Here is a 26593-nt window from a genome sequence, read left to right as displayed (position 1 = left end):
GTCGTCCCTTTTGCCTCTGCGGACGGGGCAGCATGTCCGAAGCGGAGCAGCAGTTGGCGGCCGCCGCCGGCGCCACCCAGAACGGGCACGAAGCGGCCGAGAGCGCCGGAGAACAGCAGGCCGAAACCGGCGGGGCTCCGGCGGCGGCGGCGGGCGGCGCAGCAGCAGCAGTGGCGGCGACGGCGGCGGGAACGGCAGCGGCGGCGGGAGCTGGACCGGCGGCGGGAACAGCGGGAACGGCCGCCAGCCAGAACGGAGCCGAAGGCGACCAGATCAACGCCAGCAAGAACGAGGAGGACGCGGGGTAAGCGCCGCGCCTCCTTCGGCGGGCTGAGGCGGGAGTAGGCCGCGCCCCCCCCCTTCCCTCCCCCGGGCGCCATGTGCGGCGGCGGAGCGCGGCCGCTAGGCCCCGGCGCGGCCCTTCGGCGGGAGCGGAAGCGAGGCGGGCGGCTGGCGCGCTCCGCCGCCCCGGGCTCCGCTCCGCCCGGCGGGGGAGGGCGGCGGGCGGCCCCGCTGCGGAGGGATCGGGCGGGCGGTGAGCCGGCGGCCCTGCAGCACCAGCGCTTCCTTTGTTCTGGAGCTGCCTTTTGTTGGCGCCATGTGGTGGCGGGGGGGAGGGGCGGGGAGCGGGTTTGTTGCCGTCTCACGCTGTAAAATGGAAGGGGATTTACCTCGGCTCGCTTCGCATCCCGCGTTTTCCTCATCCTTTCTCTTTTTAACGAAAGGAGCCGGGGGAAGGAGTTGCTTTCTGTCGGGGGTGGGGGGGAACGGTGGGCTTGTTCAAACTTTGTGGGGATTGCGTGACCGATCGCGACCGGCGTCGGTGTAAACGCGATCATGTTTTGTGTAACGCATGTATATATATATGTATAAATCCTGGCTTTGGAGGCCAGTTGGGGTAAGCGAAGTATTTTTTGAGGAAGTGCTGGAAAAACAGCGTGATGGAGACTGTGTACGGTGCGCTTAAACTACTAAGAGCGATTTTGGTGTACTTCGCAGCATTGTCAGAAAACGGCTTGTCTCTTGCGAGTGATTTCTGGAGGAGTCGGTGTGGTTTCCCCTGTATTTTGGTACTACATCCTTGCGTGCAGCAGTAATTTCTTTCCTATCGTAGTTGGTTTGTTTATGAATATGCAGGCTTGATTTGAAAATTACCTGCCTGTTCCTCAAGTGGGACTTCGTGATTCAAGCTACCCCATGTATTGAATTGGAATCCCTTTGTTATCACTGGGCCCTGAACCAGAGGGTCGGGTCCCTCAGGTTGAACACGGAGCTGAAGCCACAGTAGTGCAGTAGGTTTTGGCTTTAAGGGAAGGAGTAAGATGTGCACAAGTTTCCTATCAGCGAGGGCCGGATGTGCCTTTGCAAACACTAGGATTGAGAACCAAGCCTTTTAGTTGTGTGCGAATTCTCTTTTTACTTTTTTAGATTCTGCCCTGAAAAGTGGGTGATACTCTTTCCCTTTCTCACATAGGAGGTCAATCTGTGTGAAATGAAACTTCTAAGAAAAGCAGTTAGAGGGGTTGATCTATGTGGAATATTTAGTGCTGTGCTATAACAAGAGCTGTCCAAGGCAGGGTTCAGGGTGACATTATTTTGTTAACAGCTGAAACATGCTTTGATTTAGCTGCACTAATACACTCAGGAGGGGAAAAAAAGACACTACATGTTAAGAGTGCAATTTTCCAGTTTGCGTGGCCTCTGAGGGCAGAGCCACATGCTAGTATCTTAATTTTAAAGGCTCTATGTGTTATTTAAATGTATGTAGGTATCAATCATTCCAATTGCAAAACAAAGGACTGTAAATTACAAAGTGTAATATCTACCGTGGTGATAAGAGGTGAATTCAGCATGTGGCAGTATCTGTGTGTGTACCACAGCCCCAACACGATGGCATAAAGCAGCTAAAGCTGCCTGTGGACTAATTCCTGGCATCCCCCAACCATTGAATTTCCCTTGATCGTTCTGTATGTATAGTCAATGATGACAGGGTGTGGGAAACCACTGTCAGTCTGTACAGATAACAGCAGTCATGCTTGGTCAGTAAGCTGTTGTGATGAGAAGAAATCCATCAAGTTTCCTTTCAGCTGTTATTGAAAGGCTTAGTAAACTTTGTAAGGCTGTGCTGTAATGGCTGCAGGAAGCACACAGGCTTTACTTGGACCCTATGTATCACGCTGCACTTGCCATTTAAGAGTTTATAGCTTGATCTGAAAAAAAATAAGGGTTTAGCCTACAAAGGGTATGGTTTCATCTAGTTTAAGAGGGGAAAAAAGGCAAAAAAAACCCCTACAGCATGTACAGCTGCTTCCTCATGTTGCCTTTTGAATATAAGTGGATGCTAGTTCTAGCAAATCAAAATTACACATAAACACCAAAAGCCAATTTTATTTAAACATAGTCTAGTTTCTAAAGTGCTGCTAGCTTCTAGTGCCAAATCTAGGTTGCCTCTAAACAGAGTAATGACAACTTAAACTGCTTTAGTCTATAGTTAGATAAAAAGGCTTGAATGCTTTTAAAAGCTTAGTTTGTTACCTTGGAAACTCTGAAAATAGAAAATACAGCCATGTTATTAATGTTTTCATTTGAAGTGAGGCATTTCAAAAGTACCTTATTGACTGACAGAAGTTTTTTTTGTTAGCTTCACTTCTGTATTGCACTTGACTAGTATTTAGTTTGGTGAGATGCTTCAGAAGATACTTTATGTGGGAATGTGGGCAGGGAAGTACTGTATTGGCCTTTTGTGAGAGTAAAGACTAATACTGGAGGTAGTCCAGTAGTACTGATGAAGATGGAGCTAAGATTCAGTAACTAAGCAGGAAGAAGTGCACAGCATAGTTAAGGCAGGTCCAAAGTCCTGCAGTTGTATGCAGCTGTTCTTGGAGGTCATAGAGACCTGGTTTAAATTTTGCAGATTATTCTTTGGACTAAAATTTTTACAACCATTTACAAACCTAAAAGAGCTCAAGTATTTTGCTTTGCTGGTTATTTTATCCTGAATGCTTCCAAAGCAGTAGGAATGATCATCCTAGGCTCTTTCTAAAAACGGAGCTGGCAGTACTTGATAATCGATACTGCTTTGTTGCAAATAACTGAACACTGTTGAAAGAACGTAAGTTATTGGTGAGGAATATTTTTGGCAATTTTTACTGTTGCTTATAGCCTGTAATAAACTTCAGGGTACATTCCCTCAAGAAGTGGTGGGGGGAACCCACTCTTGTGCACTCCTGGTGTATCACTCGCTTTTGATAAGATGCAAAAGTGTTCAGCTTTCAACAGTTGGTCCTGTTTCTGACAGTGCTGCTGAGGTGTGTGTACCACTGTAAGCATCCTGCTGCTTGTGCTTTTCTGTGGTGCTCCCCGAGTCTAAATAGCTCTTACCTCTTTGACATTTCAGGAAGATGTTCGTTGGTGGCCTCAGTTGGGATACAAGCAAAAAAGACTTGAAAGATTACTTCACCAAATTTGGTGAAGTGACCGACTGTACGATAAAGATGGACCCTAACACGGGAAGATCCAGAGGCTTTGGATTTATTCTCTTCAAAGAACCTGGGAGTGTTGAAAAGGTGAATTTAAGATTCATATTTCAGATTCTTAACTTCTAGGGGAGACTTTTCAGTTTAAGTTAATCCTGTCAAAATCTTTCAGGTTCTGGAACAGAAAGAACACAGACTAGATGGACGACTAATTGACCCCAAGAAGGCCATGGCAATGAAAAAGGATCCAGTGAAGAAAATATTTGTTGGGGGACTTAACCCAGAAGCCACAGAAGAGAAAATCAGGGAATACTTTGGAGAGTTTGGAGAGGTGTGTAATGCATCTTAGTAAGCACTGAAACACAGTCTCCAGTTGCTGTTTAGCTTACTAATAATTTGCAAATTGCAAATTAAATTAACTTGAGATGTATCAAGCCTTCCATAGCTGATCCAGAGGTTCCCCATCTTGAGAGCAAGGGAGGCACACACTGCAGTAGATGCTCCCGGTGCTAGTTAGATACCCTTGTCTTAAACTCAAACCATTTGATCTCATTTGAGTTGTAAAATTGAAACATCTGGTCTGAAAGCCAGTGTTGGTATAGAAAGACTATTGCAACTTTGGTGTTGCATAATATGCATAGATAGGAAACTTACTTACAGTTTTAGTGTCCCAAATGCCATGCACTTAACTGTTCTGCTAAAAAGCAAGTCTGAAAATAGTATTTAATGTCTTCAGATTGAAGCAATTGAACTTCCAATGGATCCAAAGACCAACAAAAGAAGGGGGTTTGTGTTCATCACTTTCAAGGAAGAGGATCCGGTGAAGAAGGTTTTGGAGAAGAAATTCCATAACGTCAGTGGAAGCAAGGTAGAAACTTTGATTTGTACATTTTTGTCCCAAGTTACTAAGCATCATACCACTAGATCTGTAATCTGAAAAGGATTTTGTAGACCTCTGATCTGAAGGTACCAAAATGACAGGAAGGACAGCTTGCAGTTTACCATGGGGGGGTGTGTTGCAGTAAGTTCAGTCGCAGAGGCTAGCAAGGTTCTTTGCCAATACTTGGGGCTTTAATACTGGCTGTGTTCTAGGGGCTTTTGTATATGGAGTATCTAATCCTATTCATTCAAGATATGTGGAAAAACTGGCTTATTTATGTATCAGTCTAGCAATGTAAGCCACTTCAACAAATACACACCTGTTTTCAGCACAGAGCACTTGCATAAATGTAAGGCTTACAGACACTTTGTAAGCATCTGGCTAAAACTGGCTCTGTCTGTTGTGGGGGCAGCTTCTAGTGTTTACTCTGAGGCACACCCCCCCCCTCCATGCAGCCCCCCTGCTACCAAAACTGTGTCATGTTAACCCAATACAAGGATCCAGAGAGTCAATGTATGCTTATGGCAACTTGCAGCTGGTCAGCTGAACTGCTGTAAAAGTGGTGTGAGCTGCTCTGGGCAGCTGGCTGCACATCTGTGGGAACAGCTAATAGAGGCTCATGTGTTGAGCTAATGAGGGGACTGGAGGCAAATGATGTGTGCTGGCTGGAGGCATCCCTCTTCCCTTGCTCTGTGGCCAGTGCTGACCAAACACTAACTTCAAAGCCCTGTCAGATCTGGTCATACTGTCTGACACAGTGACTTACGTTGCACTTAAAGACTGGTCTTGCCACAGCACAGAATAAACTTTGACAGACCTAATGCACTGGTAGTTGTCAAGACACTGTTGTTAGCAATAAAGTTTGTTTTCAGGAGAGCTGAATGCTTACATGCCAAGGGAGCTGAGCAATACCTGTATCTCTTAACTATGGCTTGTTTTTCTGTCAGTGATAATAAAAAGAACAGGTTACCTTAAAGCTCCTGTGGTGAAGAATTCCAAGCCAGGCTTGCTCAGGTGCTGCTGTCGCAGGGAGTTGTTCCTTTCACAGAGCAGTAGCTTTCATCTCAGACTATGCACAGATTCAGGAACCAGGAAGTTGGCTGACAGCTTGAACTGCGGCTTGGGAACCTGTCTTGGAATTGTCAGTTCTGGTTGTTTTTAGCTGTTCTTAGTATTCGATAAGTGATGACTGCAGGTGTTGGCAGGTGTACTGTACAGTCCAACACAGATGCTCAGTGTACAGGGTGTACGAAGGCTGTCAGGAAAACTTTCCTGGTGCATTTCTCAGACCCTTGTTCTTCCAGTGCAGCTCAGGTGAAGGGGTCCAACAGCAACAGCCTTGTCTTGGAGGTTGTGCCAGGAGAGAGCAGCCCCATGGCTCCTACAGGAGCGGTGGCCATGCTGAGCATCTCTTCCATGGGGATGTTGATAGGAGAGAATAGGCAGTATGAAGATAGTCTGAAAGCAGTCGCCTGCCTTGAGTGGCCAGTAATGACTGACCTTTCTCTTCTGTGGTGAAGTTGGTGGTACGGAATAAGTGGTATAAGATACTCTGAAAGCAGTGGTCTGCTTTGAATGGCTGACAGTGACTTACCTTTGCCCAGGTGGCACACTAAATCAGACGCTTCTGGCTATGCATTGGTGCTGCTCATATGACAGGGAGCACAGCACGTACACCTCCTTTGCCTCTAGAGTAACCTCTGGCTTTCCTGGGTGGTTAGGCTGGGCCCTGCTGCTATAAGACACTATACACACTCTTCCTTATTTTTTACTTTCAGTGCGAGATTAAGGTAGCACAGCCAAAAGAAGTATACCAGCAGCAACAGTTCAGTAGTGGTGGAGGAAGAGGTAGCTATGGAGGAAGAGGCAGAGGTGGAAGAGGCGGCGGTAAGTACTACACACACTACTTTAGTATGGACACATTCTAAATAAGTTGTGTGTACTAAAACGGGATTTTGTGGATGGTTTTCCCTTCTATAGCTCAAAGTCAAAATTGGAATCAAGGTTATGGCAATTACTGGAACCAGGGTTATGGGAATCAAGGATACGGCTATCAGCAAGGTTATGGTGGCTATGGAGGCTATGATTATTCAGGATATGGGTATTATGGATATGGACCAGGCTATGATTACAGTAAGTAAAGAGAACTGTATTGGGTATAAGCAAGCGTAACTAATTAGCAGTTTAATGCATTTGTTCTCTTGTTCATAGGTCAAGGCAGTGCAAATTATGGGAAGACACCGAGACGTGGTGGTCATCAGAATAACTACAAGCCATATTGATCAAACTTATTCAGGTATGCAGTGGCATGGTCTCTTTTGGAAAATGACTGCATAGGTTTTGTATACAATGCTGTAGATGGATATTTCAGTTCTGTACCAAATTTAACTTTACAATAAATTTCTATGGCCTGTTAAATGTGCATCTTACTTGGAAGAGCTCCCTGGAAATGTTTTACATGTTTAATACTTACAGATAACTAGTTGTCTAGACAGTGTGGTGTGTAAATTTCAGCCTTGCTGAAGATATTAATTAATGATTTTATTAATAGGTTAAACTGAAACTGATTTTGAGGGTCTGCTTAAAGCTGCAGCTCTGCATCTAGGGACTGCCTCTTGGAGTTAACTATGGACTCTGCATTACTCCAGTTGTACAGAATGAGATGCATCTTAGGGAACCAGTGTCACTTTCCACCTTTTTATTTTGTATTGTTTTTGTGTCATACATTTCCTGTAATGGAAGTGTTAATTTTACTGTACTTTTTGGTACCTTTTTGGAATCTAATGTATTGTAAGGTATTTTACATGTGTTCTGATTCACCATGACATGGATATTGAAGCTATCCTAGCTTTTGAAATAAAAAAGGCGTAATCTAGTGTCTTGTGCCATTCTTCAGCTTATGTATTAGTGAAACGCCAGTATACTGTTCCCAGAACTTAGTTCATGGCAGTACCTTGATAGATGAAGAGTTGTGCTTTTAAATGTTTTTAATCTTAAAACTAGAAGGCTGTATTGGTAGTTGGGCCCACTTGCAGTTAAGTGGCAGCTAAAAACTGCAGTCACTTCTGCCTGGAGGTTGAGTGAGCTCGGGCAGAGAGCCCCAGCTGTTGTGGAGGCTGTGCTGGTCGCTCTTGTTGTAGACAAGCACAGAGGCTCAGCATAACTGTGTTAGTGTCTGCATCTAGGGCTCTGCTAGGAGCCAGAGGCGTTAGGCTTCAGGTAGGGTGTGGGACTCAGACAGCATTGCAGGAGGAAGCTAAGAGGTGTGCAGGAAGCTGGCTTCACTTCCTTTACGTTTCACTGTCTTGAGTCTGAGACTTATCTACAAGTTCTTAGTAGTATGTATACCTGCCTTGAAAGACAGGTTAGACAGACATTAAATATTACCAGTGCAGAGTCTGAATTTTTACAGCCTTTTTATGTATCAAAAGTCTAAAAGAACACCCACTAAAGTTGTGGGTGGAAAAACCAACAAAACATCTCTTTTTCTAGAGATGAGTGGCCAGCTAGAAATGTGCTCTCCTTTTGACTAGCTCACCACTACTTTAAGGCAATAACTATCATGTGATTTGCCTGTCTTGCTGCAGGATAGTCCCAATTTCAGATTTATAAACAAGTAGCAAGTGCTGCTGCACAAAGTAAACTTGTAATATTTGCTGCAGTAACCAATTTGATTTTTACTTACCTTTTAAAGCTAAAATCTGACAACTTTATAATACATTCTATTTGAACAAATGAGAACCAGAAGTGGAATCAAACTAACTGAGACAAGACATAAACAGATCTTACTAGTGACCTTTTCAGGTTTTTTTAACAAGGGATGCAGCTATTCCTGCAGGGACTATATGATATGCTGCTCCCTGCTGGCTGTCCTTTGAAAGAAATAACTTGCTGTAAAGTTAAAATCTGTAAGACTTTCTGGGGTTAAGTGGAAATCTTGAGTACAAAAAAGGTAAATCAGATTTTAAATCTGATAGTTGACATGACAACTTTACAGCTGGAGTATGTAACCTAATGCCCAGCTTAGTTGCAAATAAAAACTACAGATCATTGAAACAAATTAGTACAGTATTTAAAAGTATTACTGTCTCAAGAATTAAAATTTTGAAATGCTTTACCCTGTTGCATACTTCTACTCATTTTCTTATGAAATAAGGGATAGCAGTATATTTTTCTAGCAACCAGTTTGCCCTCTAACTGGGAATTTGCATAGTATCAGGATGATACTGCTGCAGTACTTCTGGCTACTCTATTAGCAATAGTTTGTCAGCTGGCTTGTGACTTTGGTGTGTTTTGGAAGTAGGTTCTCAGGTAATGCTTCCTTGACAGGTGATGTGGCCTTAAGCAGAAGTCGAGGATACTGGTACTTAAATGCAGAGCTGGCTTTCCCTTTTTTCTTTGCATGAGAAGTTTGTGATACAAAGAACATGTAATTGCTGGTGGAAGCAAGGGCTTGTACATGAGGTTGTTGCTTATGGCTGTAATGTACTCTTAATTTACTAATCTGACTTGGATTATTTCTTGAGGACAGAATATTTTGTAAGAACCGGTTTGGGAGCCATGGCCCTCAGCTGTCTGTTCCTCATGAATTTGTTGTTATGAAGTTTTTGACTTAATCTGGTCACCGACATGGTTGTTTGAGTAGAGTGCTACTAGGGAGCTTGTTATTAAACTGGCTACTGAAACTGGTCAGAGGAGACTGGGAAGGACTGTGTGTACTGGCAGCTAGAATGGCGCTTGCATCTGTAGCAGCAGATTTAAAAAAAAAAACAAGAGAACCCATTGGCTCGCCTCAGTTTGCAAAAGTCATAACCTGAAAGAGCATAAATTTAGAAAAAGTAGTTTATGGTAGCTACTAGAAATATATTCCTTTATAATTAGTTTTAGATACGCTGTTTTAAATAAAAGGCAATTCCACACTTATGCCAGAGTTGAAACAAGCTCTTGTAAAATTTATTTCTCCTAAAGCTTTTACTAATAACAAGATAACTGGAAATAACAAAATCAAAGGTAACTTATCTGGTCTAAGACGTGCTAGGATGAAGATTAAATGTGCATTATTATAGTAGAATAATGTTTCTTAGTAGTAGATCTTGAACATTGTTTGAAACCTATGGAAAGAAAAGAATGTTACGGGTGTTTTTTTGTAAAAGCATCATTAAAAGGAATCTATTTCATTGCCTCGTTTTCGCTTACATTATATGTAAGTGTCATACTAGTACTGTACTTAGGAAGAGGCTTTTTGCATTCTTTGTTTCCTGTAGAAAATAAAAGCATTTTTCTTGCTTAGTTTAGATTGCAGATGAGCACACTAAGTTATTAGGCCTTGAAGTTAAACTGGCACTGTTGAATAATTTTTCTGTTCTCAAGAATAAGTAGTACAAACAGCTGTATGTCTTTCCATTAACTTGCTAAATAAAATATTAACACATTTTTCTTGTGCCTGCTATACTAATATTGCACTGAACTAAAAGCATGTTTCTCCTTAGCTCAGGGCCATAGCACTGTGAAATTAGTATGGTGCTTGAGGCCACCAATGATTACACTGATGACATTAGGTACATTCCTGTCCTGTACCTGGAGTTTTACTGGACACTGTGTTAAAAAAGACATGGTTGTCTTAGAGTAGGTTGAAGAAGTACTCAGTGTACCAAAGTAACTGCAAGCATGCATATGTTGAAATGAGTTGCAGCTAGATATTCTCGGGAAGCAAGCTATAGAGAGGACCTCAACAGACACTAAGATTTACTGATGCCCACAAACTGCTGAGTAAAGGAGTAAATTAATGCTTAAGCATGAGGTAACAGCCATGAACCTGAAATGATCCTATGAAGCAGTCAAAAATGCTAAAGAGAACAGAAGGCAATGTTATTTCAAAGTCGGATGTTAGGCAAAACAGGAGCTGTAGTAGTAAAAGTACTGTTTATAGCTCTTCATCATGCTGTTAGCATAAGTGGAGGTTCCCAAATTGTGGCGTGCAGAATGTGCACTGCTCCTGCCCTTAAGGGCAGCTAAGGGAAGACTTGCTGAGAAGCATTTCTGCAGCTGGAACAGCTTCTGTCTAGACACTTAAGGCACTAGGCAGCTAGTATGAAAGCTATGTTTTTGTCTTGATGTGCATATCACTTGCATGCCAAGGGTTAAACACAGTCCCTCTTACAGCTTCCCAGCCAAGCACAGCATGCTCTAGTGGTAGGCATTTCTGGGACACGTTGGACCTAGCTTGCAAACAAATCAATACACGTAGTGTTACTAGAAGTGTCAGGCTCTGATAGAAGGTAGCTGTGAATGCCAGATGTACACAAGTCTGGTCCATGTTTCTAGGCTGCCAGAAATTCCTCCAAACCAACTTCAAGTAAAAGCTTCTCTGAGGAAGCTTGATCCTGCTCTACTGCCAGAGATGCTGCTTGTGCAGTTATGTTTAGGAACCTTGGCTTTTTAGTAGAAAAGGGTATAAGATACCTGCTCAGGTGGAATGAGTGGATGTTTTCTGTTGGTTCAGATATTCTTTTTCCATATCTGGAGAGAGAATAAGCAACAATTAGGCAACTCATGACTTTGAGACAAGTTTTCTCACTAACTTGGATAATGCTGAGTGTGCAAAAGCTCTATAAAAAGTAAGTGGCAAATGCACTCAGATCAGGGCTTTCAAGAATGGAATCTGGACAGCTTTTACCAGTTGCTCTTGTTCAGATAAATGAACACTTCAACCTCTACCAAAGCAAAGTTATTTCAAAAGGCATGTGTATGTATGGAGTAAATAGTTTTGTTAGAGAAGTTTAAAACAGAACAATTCAGAAGTGAAGGCTACATTGGAATTGACTAAGACTTATTTTCCTGTGTGCTTAGCATCTACTGTCTTGGCTCTGTTTTAGCACTCTGGAAAAGCAGGCTCAGCACTGGCTTTAAGGCAGTCCAACAGTAACCCTCTATAAGGCAGGTTTGATCTGTACTACCTGTTAGTAGCTTGTCAATTGTGTCCACAACAAATTTTGCATCCTCCATACTGAAGCACATCGGGGGCTTGAATTTAAGCACATTTCTTCCTGGCCCATCTGTGCTCAGTAGAATAGATTCTTCCTTAAGTCTGGAAAGAGGAAAAAAAAAAAGACTCATGTTTACCTTTGCATGTAGTTAGAAAAACTTCACAAGCATCAGCATGTGGGCTGTCCAGACAATGCCCTTCTGCACTGACTGGTTTCTTTTTCTGCCAGTTGGCCATGTTAACAAGGGCGGAGGGGCAGGGTTACTCTGTAATGGGGTGCTCGCCTGGCACAGTGAGGAACTGCCTGATTGCCCCTTGTACCTTGTTATTAGATACTCTGCTTCTGCTGTGGCTGGGGTCCTTTCTGCTTGATCCTTGATTAAGTCCACTCCAACAAATAAGCCAGAACCCCTTTAAAAGAAATAAGAATAGTCAGTGTGTGTCAGAGGAAGGAAATACCAGTGAACTAAAAAATTGAGACAGGTTTTTTTGTGAGACCAAACCTGTACTGCATGAGAACTACCTGATGTTTGGCTAGCAACAGAAAAGGTAGTGCTGGTCTAAGAAACACAGTAATACAGTACAGACTTTTGTCTGCTCAGAATGGCAGCACAGGACATGGTGGTTAAGCATATTTTCTGTTCTTTGTACTTGAAGTAAGAGTTCAAACAGGAAAGTGAATTTCTTTAGCAACTAATAAATCAATAAAGCAGTACTGGCCTAGAGTGCAAAGTATATCAGACTTGATAACCTCAAGTTTGTTTTAATCTAATGTATAGTAGGCTCTTGATTTTTGCTGAAAACACAATGAATTTCTTAAAACCACATCAGTTGATTGACTGCCTGAACCAAACAAAAAGTATAAATGAGGCACTGATACCTGACATCACCAATGATGGGATGCTTGATTTTCTGCTCCTTGAGTAGCTTCATCAAGAAGTTGCCCACTTCTGTGGCATGAGCCTGAAGGTGTTCCTTCTCAATCACATCTAACACAGCTAATCCAATTGCACATGAAACAGGGTTTCCTCCAAACTGAGCTCAGGAAAGGAGCACACAGAGCCAGGGAAAGGGGAGACAAACACAATCATGTCACTGAAAGTGTAGCCTCAGTGCCACAAAGAGCATACTGGCATTTTTTTCAGATGGAGCCAATAAATAGAAAGTTATATACTAGAAAGATGCAAATAATATAAACAGTAACTGTGGGAGTGATAAAGATTAATGAAAACATGGCATGATTATCTGACTGTAATACTTAAGAGTCCTGCAGAGAAGTAGAATTTGGACAATTTTTTACTTACTGTATTAAAATACTCTACTCCTGTGGCTGCAAATGCTTCTGCAATTTCTGTTGTTGTTGCTACGCAGGCAATAGGGTGCCCATTTCCTATTGGTTTCCCCATAGTGACAATATCAGGTGTAAAATCCTCTCCCTGAAGCTGGAATCCCCAAAAGTGCTTGCCAACCCTGCCAAAGCCAACTTGAATTTCATCAGCAATAAATATGCCTCCTGCCTTGTGCACATGCCTGTAACATAGCAGATTGTATTGTCTCTTAAGAGGAAACAACATAATAGTTACTGTTTAAGGACACACAAAAAGCATTACTTTGCAGACTTCCAGGAAACAAACCTGTACAGGCCTGTATTCATTATCATGTGTTTAAAAGCAGAATGTAAACTTTGTATGGCAAAGGCCTAACAGGAAGGCATAGGCTGTTTCCTGGCTATCAAGCTATGTGCTACAGCAGGCAGGGAAACTCCCTATCATCTGTATTTAGCAAATATGTTAAATTAAAAAAAGTTAAGATAATGAATGACCACTTACTCTGCAACCTTCTGAAAATAGCCTGCCGGTGGAATGATTTGGCCACCCACGCTTGGCAGAGATTCAACAAAAAATGCAGCAATCTGAAACATACGGAGCATGTAATGTTGGAAGCCGATACAGAAAGTTGTGGGAATTGTGTCAATGATTAGCATGTGCTTTGTCATTAGACGGTTTTTGCATTATTATGTGATCTTTTCTTTTTTGCCAAGTCTGTGCCACCTAGCAGTGACAGTCAGCCATACTCATTTCTAAGGCAAGACAAATGGTTAAGGAAATAATTTTTTACCTTTCTGCCTCTCTTATGTGCTTGCTCAATAATAGTTTTCACTTCATTAGCATAGGCTGTTACTGGATCTTCATGGTCTTCTCTATAGAGTCCTCTGTACGTGTCTGGAACAGGAGCCTATGCAAAGGAACAGTATCTTACATTCAGTATATCATAAATAAGGCTTTATTAAATTGAGAAGTAGTTGGTAGTGATAGGTTGAAGTACATACCACGTGGACCCATTCCTTTTGTCCGTCTAGATTTCTGAATTTATATGGGCTTATGTCAATCAAGGATGTCAGATGTCCGTGGTAAGCACTTAAAAACAATTAGCAGAACTAAACAGTGATTTCCTCAGTATCAAGAGTTCTTTAGGATGAGCATTAGGGATAGCTAAAGAGTAGCTAGGCTCTGTCACCTGGTGGGAATACAGCTGAGAACAGCCCTGTAATTTCTGTCAATAAGCTTAGTACTCTTGGGGGGTTTTTTTGTGTATCTGAATATAAGGGATGCAGAGGGACAGTGCTCCGTGTCACTGGTTTGCCTAGACCAGCGGCTAGACTCAGAGCAGTGTCAGTCAGTCATGAGCAGTATTATGAGGTGGTGGACAACTGAAAGGGATGTGTCTGGCCTACTTCTGAATATCCCCCAAGGATGGAGTTTACAGCCTCCGGGCATCCTGTTCTTAATATTTGACCACCTTCATGGTAAAAGAGTTTTTCCCTATGTCTCACTAGAATTCCTCAGGTTTCAGCTTATGCTTCTTGTCTTTTTTCCTGTCACCTGACATCTTCAGGACTGGCTCCATCTTTTCTGCTCCTTCTCATTAGACAGTTATAGTTGCAATAAGATTTCCCTCTAGTTGTCTCTTACAGCTGAACAAATCCAATTTTATTAACCTCTCAAGCCTGTGGCTCCCTACCCCCCATGGTGGCAGGCCACTGCTGCCCTCCTTCCAGTATGTCAATGGCTGACATGCACTGGAGAGCCCAATCTGGACACAGTCCTCTGGACTGGTCTTGTGAATACTGAACAGAGGGAAAAATCAGTTCCCTCAGCTTCCTGGCTACGGCCTTTCTGCTGCTACAGGTTTTCAGAAATGCTCTGACCGTGGACCAGAACTGAGCCTCGTACCCCGCAGCAGATAAAATTGCCAGTATACTTACTGGTCTAAAACGATAACATCCTCATGCTTTGTATACTGTCGTGCCAATCTCAGGGCAAGATCATTAGCTTCAGATCTACAATTGAAAAACTCGATAAGTGTTTCATTGTGGATGTCCGAGTTCCGAAATTCTAACCTCCTTTGCAAGGCTGTTTGTGTCTGCAAATAGCAAACAGAACTCGAGGTGTGTTACTCGCAGATCCCTTAGTAATCAGCACTCACTAGGTAGGACTGTTCCTCAGTTAAGAATCCATCTTAATCAGCTGGAGTACAGAAACTACTTTAGAAATAGTTCTTGGTTTTGTTTTGGTTTTTTTTAGCTAGTTTGCTTGGGCATATGCCCCTGCTGCAGAAATACGCATTGTTACATTTAATTTTGGTAACAGAAGTAAAGTCAGACCAGAAACTAATACAGTAAATATTTATGTTAATGTTTTATAGTCCAAGGCCTTATAAATAGAATAAACCCTTTCTTAAATCACTAATTTAGTTTCCTGACAGAGAGCTTGCTCAATGTGAACTTAAAAGAGTCACTGAAGTTCTAAAAAGGACACAGTTCCTTCAAAAACAAACCCCCAAAACTATGTTTTTTGTCAATATCTAGTCATCCACAGCAGATCATACAACTGGCTGCTGATAAGAAAGTATGACACGCCTACTGAAAGCACAGTATCAATTCTAATACACCCGACTTACCCAGAATTCAAAAAATAGAAGATGCATAACTTCTCCGGTAGCATTTTTGAGAGTCTTTCTGCATAACTGACTATGTTGTCATGAAGATAACGAGAATTTGTGTTCAACAATTGATTTTGTTCATCGGCTGCTTTTACTATATCAGGGTGACAGTGTCCAACTGCAAGAGAACAGAGAGTGGTTTGAGAGTTCTTTCGTATTACCCGTGCTGTTCTTTCACATACTAATGTAACACACAGATTTCTCTAACAAACAGCACAGCAGTATTATCACTGATGATCATAATTCATCAGTGGGGCATTAACGATGCTGTCAGCAGAACACAGTGTCAGCACGCCTCATAAGCTTGCTCTAAAACCTTTTTTTTCCCCCCCCTCAGAAAGTCTGAAGTTCCCTGCTACTTTCTTTCAGGTTTGCAGTTAATACTGAAAATTGAATTGCTAAACCATAGTCTAATTTGATATTTGGATTTAGACATTTACATAATTTAGGGGTTTGGGAATGTGCAGGTAAAGTTTTACCATCAAAGAATTACCGGCCCTGCTGGGGTGTCAGTGACTGCACTGACCAGTGAGAGAGATTTCAAATAGTGTAAGAAAGCAGCAGCTGCTGTGTAACACACGATTGAGGCACCACAGCGAGCAGTGGTGCTGCCACTGTATGCTTAGCAGTAACTTTTACAAACACAACAAAATGTCAAGCCAGTTTTTAGTTTTACAATTAAGTGTTTTACTTGTGCTTTCATAGAAAAAAAAAAACAACTCTGGACGTTTTAGACAAGTATGCTTCTAGGAAGACAGAACAGGAAGCAGGTCTGGAAAGCGCATTAATGCACACAGAAATTCAAACACAAACTGTGATTTCCCAAACTCCAGGCTCAAGAAAAGTTTCTTCCATGTTTACAGTTAAACCGCCCCTCCCCCAACACAGTGCAGCAGTGGTAAAAAGTACCAATTGTGCCTTGTTCTGGTTTGAAAAACGGGGTATCAAAGAACATGACTTTCAGCTTACCATGAGCAACGTTATTTATGCAGTCGAGGTATTGTCTGCCGTTCTCATCGTACATGTACTGGCCTTTTGCCTTTACGATCTTCACTGGATCGTTCGAAAAAAACAGCTTGCAAGAAGAGCTAGTGCGAGCATCAGAAAGCAAAGTAAATCTTAGGGAGGTCTAGAAGTCGCATAGTTTAGTCTGCTGGTAGTACTTCCAGTTCAGTCAGTTACTCGAAAGACATTTCCCCAGTTTGACGGCACGTGCTGTCACTTCTGGCCCCTAAAACAAAGCTCGGGATGGGGAAGAGAACAGGGCTCATGCTCTAAATCGAGTCCAATTTTGTTAAAGGCTTGCAGGGGCAAAACATGCTCCAGATCTGAAAATCCTTCACTAGGAACCTAGCCAGAGCACAAAGCTAGGCCTTAACCTCTGCAGTTTCATCCAGTCTTCACTGTGGTTCCTTACTATCTTCCCTTCATGTTCCTGAAACCCTCTCTGCTGTCTCTTACCTTGTGATTGTTTTTATTCTTGGTGAGGTCCTGATTTGCCAGGGTGCAGGTGATGTGATGATTGTTACATCGGTATAAAGCTTCACTAACCTTAGCTGAAACCTTGAGTGGTTTTACAGGGCTGGGTCTACTTAAGTGCGTTTGTTTTGTTTTCATTTTTTAAATAAATTGCCAAACAAGTAAAATTGAAACACATGTCTGCCTAAGTAGGAGTTGCAGAGATTTGACTCTGAATGCCAGACTTTCATGGTTCATTTGGTGAAAGATGGCTTACACAAAAATGAAATAATTGGACCATAAATGAAAAATCATTGTTGAATGAACAAAACAACAAAAGGCAATGATAAAATGAGAAACTGCTTCACTATCCCTCTGCTACAGGAATCCTGTACTTTCTGGGTGAGCTGGCAGTAAAATGGTAAAACAGTCAGGTTTTTTGTAAGCTTATCCTGACTGTTTGACAGATACTAAGAAAGCCCTTAGAGAGGCTGGGTCTCTGTTCCCAGTGATAGGGCAGATCACTCACATTTTACAAAAAGATTAAATACAGTGAGTGTGATTCTTCAGGTTTGTGTAACGGGCACAATTTTAATTCCAGCATTTACTTTCAGCCCAATTTCTGGATTCATTAGAAAGATTAACGTACCTTTGTTTTTTAAAATATATAAGGTACAACGAAAGCATTCCCACAGTTAAATACACCAGTTCACTGCCGTTCCTGGTAGCAGTCTGCAGAATTAAGAATTTTTTAGCTCAGTTGAAGCAACCAATGCAAGTAATTAGAAGTTTGGAACTGAGTCTCATACTTAATTCACTGGGCAGACATATGTTGTGAATTCTGTCACGGTTTTGGTGTAATAAACGGTTTTCTGGAAGACAGGCTCTAGGTACTGCTCGGTCTGCCCGAACCCCTGCCCTGCGGGAGACGCTCCGGCAGCAGTTCAGAGTTCAGCCGGGCACCCTCGGTACAGATTTCATCCTGCAGCCCCGTACCCTCCTGTCCGTAGCAAACGCGAATTGCTGATAGTTGCAGCAGCAAAGCCAGGCTTTGCTCGCAGGCGGCACCGGCTCCCCCCGCGGCGGGGCCAGCCCGACCCCAGCGCTCGGTCGCTTCAGCCCCGGGAGCCGCAGGCCGGAGCAGCCGCCACTCGCCGCCGCGGGGGTGGAGGCGAGCAGGGCCGCTCCGCCGCCCGCCCGGGGCCGGGGCCGAGGCCGCGGCCCGGCAGCCCCGTCAGGCGCCCCGCGGCGGGGCGGCAGCTCCCCCGGCCCCTGCAGCGCGCACTTACCCGATGAGCTGCCGCCGCAGGGCCAGGGTCTCCTGCCGGGAGCGCGGCGCCGGCCTCATGGCCGCTCTCGCCGCCGCCTCGGAGGGGCCCGGGAGGTGCCGCCTCCCTCGGAGGGCGGCCCGGGCCGGGGAGGGGCCCGCCCCGCCGCCGCGCCCCCTGCGGGCCGCGCCCGGGAGCCGCCGCGGGGCGGGTGGTGAGGCTGGCACCGGCGGTGCCCCTTGTCGCCGGGCGCCCAAGGACGCGTGTGGCTGCTCTAGCGGCCCCGTAACTGTGCGCCTCCCTCGGGGAGGGCTCGGCCCCCGGCCTCCCCAGAGCACAGCAGTAACTCACCTGCGCCCTCGGGCTCCTCCGGCGGTGGGGCTGGACTCTCCCCTTCCAGCATCAGGGCTGGGGACTTGAGGTCCTGTAGCGCGGACGGGGGCAAAGCTGCACCCCCTGGGGTCCTGCAAGGCTGGGGGCAGCTCCTGTGGCAACTGCACCGCGTGGTGTCCCCCCACAGGTGGGGGCGTACGGCCCCAGATCCCACCCCCTTATCTGGCACCTCTGAGGGAATAATACGTTTTTGAGAGCTCATGAGGATCGTTATGACAGCTGTATCAGAACGTTCTCTCTTTTGAAATTCTTGCATGTTGAGGAAGTTTCTTTTACAGTTGAATGTAATTCGAGGTGGTAGCCTGGGTGTTAGAACTGTGTTAAAAGGTCCAACAGATACATCACTGTTTAAGCAAAAGTAAAGCCCCAAAGCGTTTATGCCGTTGTGCTCTTGCGTTCAGTCAGTGACAGGTAGACCTGATGGCTTCCTTCAGAGCCAGTCCTCGGCCAGGCGACAGTTAGGATTGAAGGAGGAAATGCTGCTATCGGATTAGAACGGTCATTCCTCCATTCCTGTTTGACTGGAATTACTTAAAAGAAAAATAGGAAGATAAGGAACCAGAAATGATGTTCTGGGATGGGTTGAGTCCTCTGCCACTGCAGGGGTTGTATCCCATAACGGAGTTCATAAACTTACCAAGCTTCCTTCTAAAAGATGCCAGATTTTTTTTCCTTCCAAGTACATATTGACATTCCTTTGTTTTAAACTGACAATAGGAAGACTCTAGAAAATGGAGCAGACCCTCTCAAAACTACACACTTGGCAGACTTCGTTGCTGACTAAATATAGCCAGCAATAATTATCTCTAGTTGCAGTTACTTGATAAACACAGAGCCATTTAAATTTTGTGTCATATGGAGAATCCAAAACCAAATTGCTATGTCCTTAAAGTTAGATTGGACTTAAAAAGTCAAACTCAGTTGTTGCATAAAAGTCAGGTTCGAAGTAACAGAAGACAGTGGAGGAAAAGGTAATAATGGCTGTTAATCTTTATTTGAACTCTTGTCTGGTTAAGATATTCAGTAGCTATTTATAGTAACAACCTGAACATTTACAATTTGGAACGTTTGTTCTTGGTTACAAATGCAGAGTTCATTATACATATTCACACAATCTGTAAGAGCAATCTGTACAGAGACCGTTTTTGAAAATCTAGTCTTCGCTTTTATCACAGAAAGCACAAGAAAAAACATTGGTAGAGGTCTCAAGCTAATGTACAGTCCATTACAGCTTTAAACTAGAATTACATGATGCAGTACTAAAACCACTTTAACATGTTAAAACAATGGATAAGAAATACTGTTATCAATGCCTTCATTTTTAAAGTAGTTGTTCCCCAAAGAAATGAGTAAATAGAATACTTTTCATGGCACATACATGATTAAAAATCACAAAGAGTCTGCAGATAGAAATGTTAAGTACGTTTTCTGTATTTTTAATACCTATATATATTTCTTTTTAAAGGTGATACATTTTACAGAGCTTTAGTCAGCTTTGTATAAAATACCATGTAAATACATTCAAAACAAAACCCATTTTTGCAAGGTGGCCAAGCTGCGCACACCCCCCCCCCCCCCCCCGAACGGCCCTTTCTCCTCTGAACAGCCTTGCTGGCGTGATGCAACCACTCACATAAATAAGGGACACTTGCATAACAGAGGATTAAGCCTTACGAGCATAATTTCAAAACACATACAACAGATAAAGCACACCCTACATGTATCCTCCTAAACTATACAAATAAGCGAGATATTAATTCAGATTTTCAACACCAGCAGGTGTAGTTTCTCAAATTGCATTGTTTCAGAAATGCTAGTGTACCTGCCAGTTTTAAAAGATTTCTATGTCCAAAGTAATTCAATGCAACAGAGCAGGTGCTTTTCAGTTCTGACTGTGGTATTTTGTGCTGAACGTTCATCATACTGAATATTTTTGATTTTTTTTTAAGATACCACCCCCCCCCCCAAAAAGCCCCCAAATAGTAGTGTAAAAAGGTGCTATGTTATGAAATTGTCTATAAAACTGCACTCTCTGCCACTATCAGGCAAACACAACAGGACTCCAACTCTCATTCTAGCTGACAGCAATTTACTGCTTAATTTGGAAATTCAGTAGGTAACGTGGGTGCTTTGCTTTGCAAAGCCAGGTACCTAATTATTTTATGGAATTGCAGAAACGCAAGTGTGCTTTGCACCCACCTGTACTTGAAAATGTCATTTAAGATGCATTTTCCAAAGTTACGCGTACAACGCTGTGTTGACCAGCATATAAACCAGCAGCAAGTGGTCTTAGTTCCTTTACAGGTACTCGGGACGTCTCCATTTTAAGTTTCTGTTTGTTAACGCCTGCATTATATAGGGAACCACACACAGACACACCAGTGAACCAACTGTTCAACAACACTGCACAGCTATGAGGCAGCTTGTACCAGAACTTAGCAAACAGGGGCTGATTGTTGTCCTAAGACGTAGGAAAACTGCAAACGTTAATAACGTGTTTTTTACTCCAGTCTTGTCAATAACTCCACTTCTTAGGCATCCAACACTCACGCTCCCCAGCTTTCCTGGGGTTTCCCCTAGGTTTTCTACAGTAGTAGAGAGTCATACAATCTATTAAGCCCTTCTTCCATGGATTTCTAAGTTTTTGGTACTTACTTGAGGTGCAGATTACAATAGTTAGACATCCCTTTTGTTGAGCCACCTAACGGTACACAAGCACATAGAAAAGTTGCAGTAGTTCACCTGGGGACGTGAAAATACTGGAAGTAATTTTCAGCTTACAAATGTACATGATAATCAAGGAAAGCAAAGTTTAGGAAATGGATTTTTTACTCACTGGATTGCTTCAGAGCTGTGAAGTGTTTCAGACTGCACTAATCACGGTCGGGTTCACTGCAGTGCCAGGGACACAGCCAAAAGGCAGGTGACTCCAGTAGATACCAGTAAGGCTGGACTAACTCGAGTCACCAGATGTTTTCTCGCTCCCCCCCGGCTCCTTTTTTTAAATCGCTATTGCAAAAGGGTCCAAGAAAGATTCTTACATAAATGCTGTCCTGTAAGGCTGCCAAGGTTAGAGATGCCACAGGGACTGCCCTGGCAAGCTACAGTGTCTCACACCTCTTGAAATCTACCCAAATACTTCACCTCTCCCTTGAAAATCTTCCTGTTAAACAACGGGAAGGCTGGCTGTGCTACTAGGCACGTCAGCAGATACTCAACAGGTAAAACTTAGGAGCTTCCAATGAAATAAAGCAGTAAATAAAATAAAAAAAGCAGCAATAAAGCAGTAGATAAGGCTTTACCCCACCCTTGGGCACCTACTGAGGGCACTCCAAGGTGTGCTAGTGTAAGTTGGAACCAAACTGACTGATCTGAATTCAGCCAGATACTACTGTATTGCCCAGGATAAGTGGTTTGGGGACATGTAAATTTTTACATTTTTATCATTTGTGGTGTTATTAATACTTTTGCGTATCTTAAATACAGATCTTGTCTGGAGAGAAAATAATTCAAAGCTTCCATGCTCTAAAATTTAAAAATGGAAGCTTGACAGGTAACTTACTACAGGGAGATTTTATTTGTATAACACTTTAAATTTTCTGGGGCAAAACAGGACTAAAAACCCAAAAGCAGCGAGAATATGGTGGTATTTCCTAAGAAAGAAATACCAGATTTGGAAAAAAGATTACAGTTTCTATCTATGCACTCCTGTTTTACAAGTATCCATTCCAACCATATGGTTATGCAAAAGATGTCCCCACCCCATGTGGGCTGTCAATTAAGGGACAGTGTCACAGCATAAAATTTGCATAAAATTTGTTTCTCTCTATTAAAAAAAAAAGATCTCCTGTAGAGGGCAGCATTAAATCAGTGTTCAATGACCAGGAAACCTAAGCTCTAATACTCCTACAATCCATGCTAAGTTTACAGGCTAATAAGGCACAGTTATATTGACCAAGGATGGTTATTCTCGTAATTACCGTTACAACAAAGATGGAAATTTCTGGCATCTTAATATTTTAATTAAGCTATGCATTACAAATGGGCGAGTTCTTTCATTCAGGCCCAAGACTCCTCTATATTTGGCTGACTGGAAAACCACGTGCTACGTTTTTAGTCACAGATTCATTCTGAGCTGGGGGCTGGCGAGAGAGTAAACGCTGCGGAGCGAGGTCGGTGCTGGTGTAGGCTAGTTCAGCGCCATACAGCCAGCACAGCTGCTGGGACACGGAGCTTGCATGGGGGGGAGAGAAGACAGCAGCCAAACGAGAGCCTGGGCTTTCTGGCACGAAAGCCTTGGTCATCGCAAACGTGCTTCCTGGGTAGGGGATGGCTACAAGGACCTTAAAACCACGAGTAAGGACCTGTGCGTTTGCCATGGATTGCCTTTCCTAGCTGCATAGGATGTTTGGAACTGCTGAAGCCTCACAGGTGTCTCACTGTTAAGGATTATGCTTAAGGATTTTAACACTGAATTTATGAAATGACAGAAGACAAAAGCTCACCTAAATATTTCATCTATTGGTTTTCTAAAAAGAAAACACATCAGAAATCTCTTACCGCTAGAAGAAACGTTCTTATTTTCAAATACACAGGAGAAAAGTCCATACAGAAATAAGTTCATCACCATTATATATACAGTGAGTGTTAGAAGCAGTGTACACAAGAAAGGAGACTTCCCCTATGAGGATAAAACAAAGCCTGTGGCAACGTCTTGATTTTTTTTTTAAAAAAAACCTAATATCCCAGTGCCTTAAGGCTTGGAAACAGTTTCAGTCTGGAGTCAGACTGGGTTTTCTCTGCTACCTGTTTCATAATCCAGAGAAATACTCCTGAACTCGCTGGCCAAGCCCACAGTTCAGCTGCAAAACTCTTAATTAGTCTCACATGCCCCCAGCAGCACAGGCCAAATTATCAGGTTCACACTCTGGCAAGGGCGCGCTGTCAGCACTGAACTGGAGACACAGACATGGGGGTTACTGGCCACGTTCCCCCCAAAATCTGTTCCCCCCAGAAGCTCTAGGGGGCGTTCCCCATGCTTGCGGTCAGGTGCAGCATCACCGCTCCCGGCGTGCCAGGGCTCAGGACCAGCACAAGCCCAGCGAGAGCAGCTCCAGCGTTAGTCCCGTCACGCGGGCAGGGAGCCCTGCCTGCAGAGCTGCGTGGCTGGAAAACTTTTCGGGGGTTTCATGTGAGTTCCTGTGCCCTTAGGAGTCAGTTTGGGAACTTTGCTTCCAAAATGGGTAAGGCTATAGCGTGCTAGAGAGGGGGATGGTGGTAGTAACTGAAAGATGGTCGTTGGCTACAATTTTAAACGGAACAAGCCTTAAAGAAAGCTGCTTGGCCTCTGCTCCTGGGCAGCAGGCAGGCAGGCATGGTTACCTTAACGTAATGGAAATCACCGTGCTTTCATGGACAGGTAAAACAGACTAAGGAATTTTTATCTTGGTCTTCTAGTTGACAAAACAAACGTATATTTGGCTGGGCTTCCCCCTCAATCAGCAACTTAAGTGTGTAATCAAAAATGTCTGTTGATGCATCCATGAAGCTGACATAGTGACTATTTCAGTGACTGAGACAAATTGATCGTTCGGTCTCAGACTGACCCACATTTCATAAGCATTAGCAGCCTCCCTGTCAATCACCTTCACTGCTGCTGACATCTAGTGGGAACATGGCGCTGCATTTCTGAATTCCTGCAAAACAATCTTACGCTCTCTCAAACCTAAGGGGGAAAAAAAAAATAAAGAGGTTTCCTAGAGAAAAAATGCAGTACGCTTTGTGAGAGGCTGAGATAATTACTGAGTTCTGAGCGGGACTGCCAGTACTACCTACAAGTAAAATTTATCTTCGTGAGCTGTTTGCAAACGCAAAGTATTCAGAAAGGCCACATAAACATTTTCACATGAAAGGAGTAAATACTCAACTGATCTGGCATGAATTTGCTGAGCAAAGCACAACTTTTTTAAACTCTTCTCAGTAAGATCACAACTGCTCTGAAACAATTTATCATTTAACAACCTACTCTTCTAAATACGTGTGTGTGGAAAGCACATGGAAGTCTGAACAGATTTCCTCTTAGACTGTGCAATCAATACAGAAATCCAACAGTTCCTCTAACACAGTCTGTCGATCTGCCTGACAGATCGATAAGGAACACCGAGTTCAGAACACAAAGGCCAGATGCGCTGTCTCAGAGGCGGGGAAAGACTTGAAGTGCAGATCATGAGCGCAGCCCCCCAGGGATCTGCACCTCGCTGGCTTCCCGGGAGCTCCGCTTTCTGCAGGTCTCAGCTGCTTTGGGGGTGGAAGGGGTTGGTAAGAGCAGCTGCACCACCAGCAGATCCTTGAAGATCTACTGGTTAGGTCCTCGTAGCTGAAGTGGCGACAGGCGCTGTGTACAGCAGGATCCAGACCTGCTGGTGTTTCTAATGGAAATGGGAGCAGCAGGAGTCCCCAGGAGCTGCTGCACTCAGGCTGCCAGTCTGTACCGGTGCGGGAAGTCCGGTGTCCTGATGGTACCAGACTTGCTGCAGGGGCATACATGGATCCCCCTGGTACGTGCTGGACTCAACGTATTTGGGATGCAGAGTAAACCGATGCGGAGAGGGCATTTGCCTGGGAGCTTTGAAAGCTGATCACCAAAAGGTTTGGCAGCTGAGGTGCGAGCGCTGGTGGGTTGGGTACCAGCCACAGCCCTGCGCCGGGGAGATAATTCGGGCCTTCCTCCTTGACTGGCGTGGAAACGCTGCGAGTGGTCAGGCTGTGCCTCAGGGACGGGGAAGAACGACCCCGGTGAAGAGGTTTAGTCAATTCAAACGAGCTCTCTTCCTGCGTTACGAACAAATGTCTTGGGTTCCGTGGCAGCAGAGGCTCTGTGTGGGGAGGGGGACGGCTGCCATGCAAAGCGGTCAGAGCAATAGGTAAAGCACTCTTCTGGTATTCTGTATCAATGTTTTGCAGGCCTGGCAGTGGTCACAGTTGATGCCTACAAGCACTGGATATTCCACAAGTTGAAGACGGAATACTGACTTGTTTACCTGAAGATAATAGGACTTCGGGGTATTTCCTCAGAGAAAATATAAATTTTAATATAATTTCATAAGCTTTGGAGGTTAGCTTGTCTTGTAGCTTCAGTGATATCAAACTTCTTCAAGTAGGAGCTAGATAGAAAGCTGTTTAGTTTTTGCCAGCGTATGTAAAACAAGACTTTTCTATCTGCATTGTAGATTGTTTGTGGACACTTCCAGATTCTTGTGCTTTCTGCAGTCATTCTGGGGACTGAACTCTCATTGATACCGATAGAGGCTCCATGAACAGGACACGTGCAGGAATTTGAGTGTAGAAGCCCACGGTGTGGTTTGGAGTAGTGAACTGCTTTTAGTTTGGAGATGACTGAGGGAGATGGGAGGAGCAACTGTACATTAAGGGAACAATTACAGATCTTCTTCCCGGTGACATCAGACATCAATGAGAGATTTGCCTTCAACCTTCCACAGAAGAAGATTTTTAGCTTTAATTCGGGGACAGTAAAGGGGTTTTTCAAAAGCACTAAAAGCCAGTGGGAGCTTGTTCAACTGCTCCTTATGCCTTTAAAAACCCCTACACCAAAAGTGATAGCTAACAACATGAAATGGAAGTAAATAAAAATGCATTTTCATTGCTGTTTTGAGTTACATAATTTTGTTTCTTAATTTGTTAGTCGATCTGAATGTACATGGATTTGATCTATACAGTGACCAAGAAAATGGTCAGTAACTGGTAAAGATGTAAAGTATAGCCACAAAGCAAGTAACGTGTAGGTGTAGGCCCTAAGCAGCTAACACAGGTAACAAAAGTCCACTGCCCACAGCCGTAAGTCATTTGCATCCACATCTACTGAGCTAAATGGCCATTTCGGCATGTACCGGCAGAAAACAAACACTCCCAGCTGACTAAAAGGATCAGCTCGAGGACACCTAGGACCCAGTCACAGCTAAGACCTCACAGACATCAGCCAGACGTCACCCTGCCCGCCTGGAGCACTGAGCACGGCCCTGCTGTTCTGCAGAATATCGGAGCAAGACCTCCCTTAGCGCCAGGTCAGCTCGCGCAGAGCAGATCGCCCCCGGATGGGTGCGTCCCTCCCTCG

The 26593-nt window shown here is 43.9% G+C and overlaps 2 protein-coding genes across 5 annotated transcripts; one reads left to right on the top strand and one right to left on the bottom strand.

Annotated features, from left to right (window-relative positions):
* On the top strand, positions 1–26143 carry HNRNPAB (heterogeneous nuclear ribonucleoprotein A/B). 4 transcript variants are annotated; one of them, XM_086470819.1, is made up of 8 exons: positions 1–304; positions 3398–3566; positions 3649–3807; positions 4213–4344; positions 6135–6243; positions 6337–6489; positions 6568–6652; positions 25426–26143. In XM_086470819.1, the coding sequence occupies exons 1-7, from the start codon at positions 33–35 to the stop codon at positions 6636–6638; spliced, it is 1065 nt and encodes a 354-aa protein (XP_086326945.1). In that variant the 5' UTR covers positions 1–32; the 3' UTR covers positions 6639–6652; positions 25426–26143. The 4 variants fall into 4 exon arrangements, with proteins under 4 accessions (XP_086326945.1, XP_086326946.1, XP_086326947.1 ...); XM_086470820.1 differs by lacking the exon at positions 25426–26143 and adding an exon at positions 6908–7231; XM_086470821.1 differs by lacking the exon at positions 6337–6489.
* On the bottom strand, positions 9283–18149 carry PHYKPL (5-phosphohydroxy-L-lysine phospho-lyase). The gene is made up of 13 exons (XM_086470818.1): positions 18091–18149; positions 16313–16431; positions 15302–15461; positions 14607–14681; positions 13671–13758; positions 13460–13576; positions 13171–13253; positions 12646–12871; positions 12222–12376; positions 11663–11752; positions 11313–11443; positions 10819–10875; positions 9283–9467 (listed from the first exon to the last, which is right to left on the bottom strand). The coding sequence occupies exons 1-12, from the start codon at positions 18147–18149 to the stop codon at positions 10823–10825; spliced, it is 1356 nt and encodes a 451-aa protein (XP_086326944.1). The 3' UTR covers positions 9283–9467; positions 10819–10822.
* Positions 26144–26593: the final 450 nt, after the last annotated feature.

Source organism: Leptosomus discolor, chromosome 10 (genome assembly GCF_034619465.1).
Source record: "Leptosomus discolor isolate bLepDis1 chromosome 10, bLepDis1.hap2, whole genome shotgun sequence".
Classification (NCBI taxonomy): Eukaryota; Metazoa; Chordata; class Aves; order Leptosomiformes; family Leptosomidae; genus Leptosomus; species Leptosomus discolor.
The sequence above is the reverse complement of the archived record's forward strand: the minus strand, read 5'-3'. Positions and strand labels throughout refer to the sequence as shown.